Here is a 10,428-nt window from a genome sequence, read left to right as displayed (position 1 = left end):
ACGAAGAAAATCGAAAAAAATGCATGTGGTACGGACACTATGCAATGCATACCATCCAGGGGCATGCAGTCGGGCAGATAAGGCTCAAAACACGCCCACGGATGCTTCTAGCAGCATTTTTGCGCGCACAGGCCAGCATCCAGACACACTCGGCACCTTTAGACCGAGAAATCTCGGACATAAGGCTGTCCGAACCCGCACACGACTGAGAAAATGAGGATTCCGCGTGCGTGGGGTGAGTGATGTCACCCTCATATTTTTCAAAACTTCAAAAAATCATAACTAATTCAAATAAAATCGAAATTGAGTTCTGTAAAAAGGTAAATTGCTTAATTTTTTCCAAACTATCCAATAAAAATAATTCTAGAAACAAATATTGAATTATTTTTTATAAAATTTCACAAGCATCAATCAATCATCATATAACACACAGATCAACATGAAACCATCCAAATCAACACATATCATCGTTTTAATTTATATTTCATGAAAGTAAATCATTACCATGGCTCTGAGGCCAGTTGTTGGAAATATTTTACCAGGATCTAGATTTACTACCATTATTGTTTCATTAACATCCTAATATGAATTCTAAAACAATGAAATAAACACATATAAAGTTTAGGAAACCTTACATTGGGTGCAGCGGAATATAATGACTCCTTCCGTTCAGATCTCTAGCCCTTGATTCCTTTCTGTAGCAGAGCATCACCAAGATCTGAATCTGGATCTCTTTCTCTCCTTCCTTGATGTTGATTCTCCTTCTTGTTGGTTGGATTCTTCACAATCTTCCACACTATGATTGAGATACCACCTGATGTGTGTGGGCACTCACTCATTCACTCAAGGTTCGAAAATTTAGAAGAAGAAGAAGACTTAAAGTGGCAGCTAGGTTAGGGAGAGAAGGCACTCATTTTTTCTGAAGAAAAGATGTGTATTTTTCTGAAGCCATCACTACCTATTTATAGCAAACCACTAGGGTAGGGTTAAACTTATTTGGCATTAAAATAATGAAAAAATAAATGATAAAACCCTATAAGAGTGGCTGGCCATATTAGTGGATAATGGGCCTTACTTTTGCAATTTACTGTTTTATCATTTCTGCATCTCATTTTCTCAAAAACGCCAATTTTTCAATTTAACCATTTAAATGTCACTTCTAATTATTTAATAACTAAAAATTAATTATTAAATAATAATGTCATTTAATATATTTATTAATTAGACTAATCAAAGTCTCTTAATTAACAAATGTACCCTAGAAACTTTTCCTTCACAATTTTGCCCTTGCTTAGTGAAAATTCATAAACTAGACATAGTCTAACTTTAAAATTAGAATTGATTAATCAAAATCAATTCACTGAGTCTTACAAGCAGTATGGTCTCAACTAGTATGGGGACCATGGGCCTATATAACCGAGCTTCCAATAAGCTGAACCGAATTTACCAAGTAAATTCCCTAACTTATTAATTCCTTATTGAATCCACACTTAGAACTTGGAATTGCACTCTCAGTCATATAGAACGCTCTATATGTTCCACGATATAGATACGCTATTAATTATCCATTGTTATAATCCTAATTTGATCAATGACCCTCTAGTAGATGATCTACATTGAATAGGGACTAAATTACCGTTACACCTTCAATGTATTTTATCCTTAAAACACTTAGCTCCGTATAAATGATATTTCAGCGAAGAGAAATGAGATCTCAACCATTTATCTCTATTTAGCCAAGCTCGAAGGATATCATCGTTTCACTTCTAAATTCCTATAGAAGTTATTGATTCCATATATATGTTGGCGCTCCCACTCAATTATACTATCGTGTTCCCAAAATGTATGTATCACCCTGACCCAAAAGTAGGCTTAACTAACAAATCAAAGAACATGTATAATACTCTTGAGATCGAACCTAACCATATCAGGATTAAGATCATTTGATCTAGGATCAACAGGTGATATTGAATTGAATAGATATTACGGTAAATTTTAACATATCTAATCAAAGTTCAATATCGGTCCCTTCTAATGTATACTCCATACATCCGATGCTGGTAAACTTTGCTAATGCCTTGGAAAGGACATACCACTTATCCAAGGTGTAAGGATACCTATCGCTGATTATCATGCAATCTAAATCCAGTGAACTGACAATCAGGGAATAAACTTTCGAACATATAAGCAAGATTATATTCCACTGTGCTGACAACACTATAATCATTAACAAATTCATACGTTCTGGACTTAAATAGCTTTTATACATTATATATATAATCATGAAATAAATCATGTGAACCATGCAACATAAAATGTTATTTCTGATCTTTATTAATAAGTAAATCTGATTATATTGAAATGAGTTTTATTTATGGCACAAAACCCAACATTAAGAACTTGAAATGGGGAGATATGTTTGAGATTAGGTGTAGGTGTCCTATTTATGAGGTAGGCAGCAGTAGAAACACATTCATTCCAATAAACCAAAGGTATATAAGATTGGAATAAGAGTGCACGAGCAACATTTAATAAATGTTCGTGCTTTCTCTCAACCACAGAATTTTGTTGGGGCCTATGCATACAAGAATGGTAGTGAACAATGCCAAGATTATTAAAGATGAAAAATCGAGTTTTTGCAAATGTCAATATATAAACAAAAATATAAATTTGTATACGTCTGTAGAAGCAGAATGTAATTCAAATAAATCCCTGTTATTAACAAATTACGCTTATATATCCACTTATTGAGTCGTCAGGGTCCCCGAACCTGAAAATATTTTTATTCCACATATAACTCATATTACATTCATACATGCTATATAAATCTCCATAATTAACAAATTACGTTTATTTACTCACTTATAACAAAATTTAAATTTTATACTGAAATAGATTAGAAAGATCATAATCCCAGTAAGTACCTGATTAACCCATAGTATAAATATAAACCCTAATTATTTACCATTAGGCTTATCGGCATATTACAATACTAGTTTAGCTTTCACCTGTGAATAACACAGCACATTAGTCAAAACAGAAGTTAGGGCAACAATCTCAGAATTTTCTTCATCACTCAAAGTGACATTGAAACTTTTCTTATTCTTTTTCAAAGTGTTTGCACACTCAGATTGAATATGCCCAAATCCTTCACATTCCCTACACTGAATTCCCTTTTTGTTAGTAACAGAAGGTTTAAAAGAAGTATTTCCTTTTAAAAATTTCAAATTATTCTTTTTATTACCCATCTTTTTCATATATTTTTGAAATTTTTTTGTTAATAAAGCAATTTCATCATCACATTCACTATCAGAATTTTCATTATCAGCAACTTTTAAAGTGATACTTTTACCTTTATCACCAATGGATTTGGGTTTGTCTTTTTGTTTAATTTATTAATTCAGTTCAAAAGTACGCAAGGAACCCATTAATTCTTCCACCTTCATTGTGCTAAAGTCTTTAGCTTCCTCCATTGCCAAGAGCTTAGTATCGAACCTCTCTAGAAGAACTCTAACAATTTTTCTCACAAGGACAGAATCATCAAGTTTTTCACAAAGAGAAAATTATTCATTAGCAATATCAGATAGTTTTTCATAGAATTCAGTTAGGGTTTCATTATCTGACATCCTAAGCTCATTAAATTTTGTTTGAAGCATAATAAATCTAGAGCGCTTAACATCAGATGTTCCTTCAAACTGAGTTTGAAGGATCTCCCAAGCTTCCTTGGCAGATTCACAAGATGATATAAGTTTAATATAGCCCTCACCTACACCATTAAATATAGCATGCAACGCTTTGCTATTGTAGGCAGAAAGTTTATCATCTTCAATAGATCATTCCAGTTTAGATTTTACTGTAGAATTACCTACAGAATTTGTCTCAATTGGAGAAGACCAACTTGATAAAACCATCCTCCAAGCTTTCTCATCTTGAGATTTGATGAAGGCCCTCATTCTAACTTTCCAATAAGGATAATTAGAATCATTAAGTAAAAGTGGTCTAGAAATCGAACTTCCTTATGCAAAAAATGATATTTTACACAAAATCGTTAAAAGGACCACATTAAGAGTTTAGTGTCCCGCTCTGATACCAATTGAAAAACTGAGTTTTTTCAAATGTCAATAATATATATGAAAATATAAAACTGTATACGTCTGCAGAAGCAGAATGTAATTCTAATATTGCAAAACCCAGATTTGCAGCGACAAAACAGAACAGACAGAATATAAAAATAATTGCAGAAAATTAAATAACTTAACACAAGAGATTTGTACGCGGTATCAGTGTTCTTTCAAACACTCCTAGTCCACGGGGCCACGCCCAGATAATGAAATCAACTAATAAAGTATCAACAATTACAAAGACAATTGACTTATACAGGTTTAGACTCCCTCTAAATTATTGTCGCAATCCTTTGTATTGCACTTTATGAATCCGACTTCTGAAACACCTTCAAGCACGGACTCCCTTCGTCTTTGAAGTGTGAGGGCTTACTTCCTCCCGAAGTAAGGCTTCAACAAGTCTTCTCCCGAAGACCACTCTCTTGTTTAATCAAGTCGTTCTAACAACCTCTAGGACAGAGTAAGAATTGATATATAATACACTAGAACTTAGATGAACAACTAGGTTCTCACATAACAAAGAAACTCTCTTCTCTCAAATAAGAAAAATGCAAAAAGTGAATAATGGAAGAGCTGATTCGAATGGCTGCTCTCTAGGTTCTATTTATAGAACATAGAAACCCTAGAGACAGCCACAAGATCGAATCTACAGTTGTACAAAACTTTCTTAAGAAAAACTCAATCTGCAGCATCAGAATCGGAATCTGACGCAGCAAATCAGACCAGTATAGGAAACTTACTATAAATAGGTTCAATTTTGTATTGGGTCTTGATACCTGCTATAAACAGCGAATATGATCTGATATAATCAAGACAAAATCGAACTTAACAAGGAAAGTGATAAAGATCAAAGTTTCCTTTAAAAACTAACTTTCCATAAGAGAATTGCTTCTCTTACAAGAAGTTTCCATACAAGAAAAACTCAGCTGAAAAATGCTTCTTTCCTAACATAGAAAAGAGCAATAAAATTCGAATAAATAAGGTAAGATAATCGGGTATGAATGCAAATCAATCTTACCATAAAAGAAAAAATATTTTGGCATCTAACTTGCCAAAAAATGACTTTACAAAAGAGTTCAACAAATTGTAATTCCTTAGCATTATCAGACCTCACAACTTTAATGGTTTTTCCATATTGAGTTTTAATGAGCTGAATAAAATTAGGAATAGCAGTTTGTGCCTCAGCCTTATTTTTAATGAAATGAACCCAAGTGTACCTAGAATGGTCATCAACAATGGTGATAAAATACTTGCCCCCACAACAATCAAAGTGTTAAAAGGTCTCCAAATGTCTATGTGTATAAGATCAAAACAATCTTTAGCAATGTTGTGATTAGAAACAAAAGGGAGCTTTCTTTGTTTAGCATAATGACAAATAGGACAATAAAAATTGGAACAAGATTGACCTTGAAATTGTAAATCTTTATTTAAAGAATGAGTTTTTACACAAGAGGGATGCCCCAATCTAAAATGCCAAATAGTGTCATTGTCTATATTGGAATCAGAAATTAAAGAAAAGACATTGGGGTTGATTTTCACAGCAGGCTCCTCAAGGTAAAACAACTTCCCAAGTCTCCTAGCCATCCCAATATGATGTGTCTTCAAGCTGCCCTAAATAACACAATAATCAGGATAAAAAGTGAAGACATAACAAATTAAGATGAAAATCAGGGACATACAAAACATCTTTAAGAACAAGATTAGGTGATATGACAATAGTTCCTAAGCAAAGAACTTTGACAGTGTTACCATTAAGCAGATTGACACAAGAAAACTTAGAATTAGCATAAGTATTTTGAAAAAGTGAAAGACTATGACACACATGGTGAGTAGCACCAGTGTCGAGAATCCAACAAGAGTTTTTAGGAAGGATTTCACCAAAAAATTGAGAGACTGAGGGCTGATTTGTCTGCTCACTGTTGTGTTGTTTCTGAATTTTTCTGTGACAACATGTTTATCAACTTCTGACATTGAGCAAAGGTGGCCATGAAGTCTTGCTCAATGTTCTTGTCATTTCCATTAGCCTCACCATTCTTTTGAGCTTAGTCGAGTTGGCAGCAGGGGATTTTTCAGAACCTTGAGCATTTCTGTTTGGGAACTTCCCATACAGTTTGTGTTCTGGGAGATATCCATGTAAACGATAACATTTGGCCATAATATGTCCTTGGACACCACAGTGATGACAGATAGTCTTTGGTTTGTGTGCTTGGACACTTTCAGCAAATGGACCATTGTTGGATGATGTGGGAGGAGCATTATTTTCACCTTGATTAGTGGTAATTCCTCTCTGCTTTCCTCTTGAACAACAGAGGCAAAAGCCTTGTTGATATTAGGGAAGGGATCTTGCATCAAAATCTGGGATCGAGCGCCACTATAGGACTCATTTAGACCGATTAAGAACTCAAGAACACGGTCCTTATCTTGGTATTCTTGGATAGTCTTCATAGCACCACAAGTGCAAACGGGCTGTGGCCTATACTCTTGTATCAAATCCCAAAATGATTTCAGACGAGTGAAATAAGTGGTTACAGAATTCAAACCTTGAACTAATGCATGCATAGATCGTTTAGCTTCGAACGCCCTTGGCACATTTTTCTGATGATATCTCTCCTAAAGTTCTGTCCAAATTTTTGCAGCATTGTCAAGGTACATCACGCTATCAGCAATCTCACTTGATATGGCATGTAAAATCCAAGAAATCACCAAGCTATTGCATCGAAACCACACATCATAGATGTCATCATTAATCTTTGGTTCAGGTAATTGCCCATCGACAAACTTTACTTTGTTTCTTGCTGCAAGAGCCACAATCATGGATCGCCTCCATGAGCTGTAATTCTCACAGCCAGTCAAGATCTTTGGAACAAGATTCACAACTGATTGATCTCCACTCGAAATGAAGGATTTCTAGGATCTTCTCTTGATGGTCGATCATTCGTTTCCAGGACAGAGAATCTGTTAGCAGCTCGAGATTCATCTCCCTGATTTGTCGTGCTTCGAGTATTGGCTCCTCCAAGAGCCATGAGCCACAATGACAATCAACAAAGAAACCAGAGAAAGAGCTCACGAAAGCCGTAGCTTTGATACCATATTACAAACTAAAAAAAATAAAACCAGAAAGAAAGAGAAGAAGGAAACAGAACGAATTTCTCATTAATGAATCAAAAAAGGGAGTGAGCTTTTCATAGCTCAAGCTCAAGAAGATTACAATAGACAATTAGTTACAAAGTTAGTTACAAGAAGACAACCAACCAACTGTAACTAACATAACAGAATACAACTCAAATATTCCATAAAACCAGTGGTAGTAAAAAAAGAAAAAGTAAAAACTGAATACAAAAAGGAAAATAACAAGCCTATTTTAACATATCTATGACCAAACAACTAAAGAAGAAATAAAATTTTGATACTTTCTTTTTAGTTTTCTATATTCCTACTGTATTTCTTCCAGTCCTACCAAACATTGGGTTAAAGCTGAACAACTACATCAAGAAAAAACTTCATTAAGTAAACTACGTTTTCATTTTGCAATAGAATAAGTTATATAAAACTTTTAAACAATTTCTAGTGGAGATCTACACTTTTAATTTCACTCTAAATACATCAAAAGAATGTCACAGAGCAAGAACGAACTCTCAATGCCTTTCACCAATGAAAACAAACATTTCATGTTAAAAAGCTCTAAGCAAAACTTTTTTTTCCCTTAAAAAAAAAAAAAAAAAAAAAACAGAAAGGCCTCTATATAGGAAATTTTACTATTCTCTCAACCTTTTGGTTCTATTAATGCATTAACCACCTAATGAACTTTTCCTCAGATTCTCAATCTTCTCAACCAAAGTTTGAATTTTATCTTCCCTCCCTTCATCAAGAAGAGCTTGTTTAAGATTGCTAAACAGCTGAGCTGGAGGTCGAATCCCCAAATTCATCATCTCTAGGAAGAAGTTACAAGCATCATCCAACTTATTCTCAAGACATAAACTGTTAATCAATGTAGAGAACATGTGCATTCCCGGAAGAACTCCCTTGCCCTTCATCATATTCCAAACCCGAATCGCCATATCTACTCGATCCTCATTACAGAACATCCTAATTATGATCTCATACGTACTCACAGTCGGTTCACAATTGGGATCCTCACTCATTCTCTGGAAAAGAGAGAAAGCTTCTTTTGTTTTTCTACATTTTATCAAATGGTGCAAGATTATGTCATAAGTTCTTGAATTGGGACCAACCCCACTTTGTCTCATCTCATCAAGCACCCTATACGCATCATCCATCCGCATTGACCAGCAATAAGCCCCAATTAAGGCATTGTAGGTTGGTATTTCAGGGCTAAAACCACTAGCCTTGGATTGTCTATAGAAGTTTAATGCTTCATTCAACCTCTTAGCAGAACCCAATCCAATAATCAATGTACAGAAAATATGAGGGTTAGGCTTGATATTACTTGCTTCCATTTGATTAAAAAACTCAAGGGCTTCATCATATTTCCTAGCTTTACAAAAAGCATTGATCATAATGCCATAAGTAACAACATCAGGCTCAAACCCCTCGTCCTTCATCTCTCTATAAACCTCATTCAACCTCAGCAAATTCTGTTCCTGACCCCATCCTTCCAACAAAATCGTATAAGACTTAATATCCGGTTTGAACCTTCTCTCAGTCATTTGATCAAACACATGCTGTGCTCTCTCCACATTTCTCGACTTGCTTATAGTATCAATCAACCTATTGAAATCCGACAATTCGGCCTTTAATCCAAACTTCTCCATCTTCTCAAACGTTTCTACCGCCTCTTTCACCTTCCTGGCTCTCGCGTATCTTCTCGAAATCAAAGCAAAAGTATCTTTGCTCAACAAACCTTTAAGCTTCATATCGTTCACCAATTCCCACACCTTTTTAAACTGTTTGATCTTACCCAGAGCTTCGATCAGAGCATTATAAGTCTCAGTCGTATAGTGAAACCCGTCTCGCTTCTCGGCCCATCTGAAGAACAAAAGGGCAAGAACACCCGAATTACTTAGCTTCTTCAAAACCCCTAAAACAAGCTCCTTTGACATCTCAATACTAGCAACATTATCAGTAAGGAAGCTTTCAACCCGAGGGTTGGCGGAGTTGTTTGACAATATTTTACAGATTTTCTCTGCGTCTTCAGCTATATTATCGATTGTGGCAACTGGGTTATTCGAAAAACTCTTAACAGAAACTTGGGTTTGATCTAAATCACTACTAGAGTTCGGTCCGTAGGAAACACAGCGATTGCAAATAAAGCCAGATGGAAGATAGTCTTTCCTTTCAGATGTTGCAGTTGAAGCAAGAATACGAATTTGTGGAGATAAAGGGTTTGATATTGAAGAGTTATAGTAATGTCGAAATGAAGTAATGTGATTTTTGGATGTTTTCCGGAGAACACTCAAAACTCGAAACAACTCCATATGAATTTAGAGAGAGCAGCTTTTACATAAATTTCATTTTATATGTAAAACAGTGTGGATAATTGGAGGCAAAAGTTTGTAAGTTTTATACATAACCCCTAATCTTTTTTGTTATGGTGGTAAATGGTAATACTCGCGTAAATACTATTTTGGACTCTATTTTGTAAATGTTATTAACTGGACCTTTTGTTTTATTAAATGAGAAAATGGATCTTGTATTTTTTAAAATTTTACAAATAGGACCCTGAACTGATTTTTTTATCAAAATAAAATTTAATAATAATCTAATCTAGAGATGCTATGACAAAAGTGGTTAAATTTTCTGTATTTGTTCGTGTTAGAAATTGTCTTAAAGTTAATTATATTAAAAAATAAAATTGTTAAAAATTGAACTGACGGTCTTATTTTTACCATTTTGAAAAATATATGGTCTATTTTATTATTTAACAAAACAAATGGTCCAATTAGTAACTTTTATAAAATACAGGATTCAAAATGGTATTTACCCTTATTTTTCTTTATAAATTTGAGACTGTTATAAAATAATATAAAATAATATAAAGTAGATGAGAAGAAAGAAGAAGAAGAGAGAAAGGGAAAGTGAATGAGAATTTCTCAGTTGTTTATTCCAATGGGGTGAACTCCTATTTATACAAATACAAGAGTGAGATATTAAGAAACTAAGAAAAAGGGAAACTAAGAAAAAGAGGAATGTTGATTACAATTAATGGTAATAAATAAAAGATTTGGACATCCACATAATTATTAATATTTATAACACTCCCCCTTGGATGTCCATAATAACTGTCTTATTAAAAATCTTGCTGAAAACTTGATCAAAGGAAAAAGAATATAGTGTAAACTAACTCCCC

At 34.2% G+C, this 10,428-nt stretch overlaps 1 protein-coding gene across 1 annotated transcript; it reads right to left on the bottom strand.

Annotated features, from left to right (window-relative positions):
* Positions 1-7,672: 7,672 nt before the first annotated feature.
* Positions 7,673-9,607, bottom strand: LOC115712294 (pentatricopeptide repeat-containing protein At1g71060, mitochondrial). Its single transcript, XM_030640556.2, has one exon. It carries the CDS (start codon positions 9,554-9,556, stop codon positions 7,910-7,912), a length of 1,647 nt encoding a protein of 548 aa, XP_030496416.2. The 5' UTR covers positions 9,557-9,607; the 3' UTR covers positions 7,673-7,909.
* Between the last annotated feature and the right edge of the window lie 821 nt (positions 9,608-10,428).

The sequence above is a fragment of the Cannabis sativa genome, chromosome 4, assembly GCF_029168945.1.
Source record: "Cannabis sativa cultivar Pink pepper isolate KNU-18-1 chromosome 4, ASM2916894v1, whole genome shotgun sequence".
NCBI lineage: Eukaryota > Viridiplantae > Streptophyta > Magnoliopsida > Rosales > Cannabaceae > Cannabis > Cannabis sativa.
This window is presented reverse-complemented; position numbering and strand designations above follow the sequence as displayed.

What these genes read in the sequence shown, in the direction of transcription:
- LOC115712294 (XM_030640556.2), bottom strand. Translation starts at nt 9,556, where the DNA reads ATGGAGTTGTTTCGAGTTTTGAGTGTTCTCCGGAAAACATCCAAAAAT.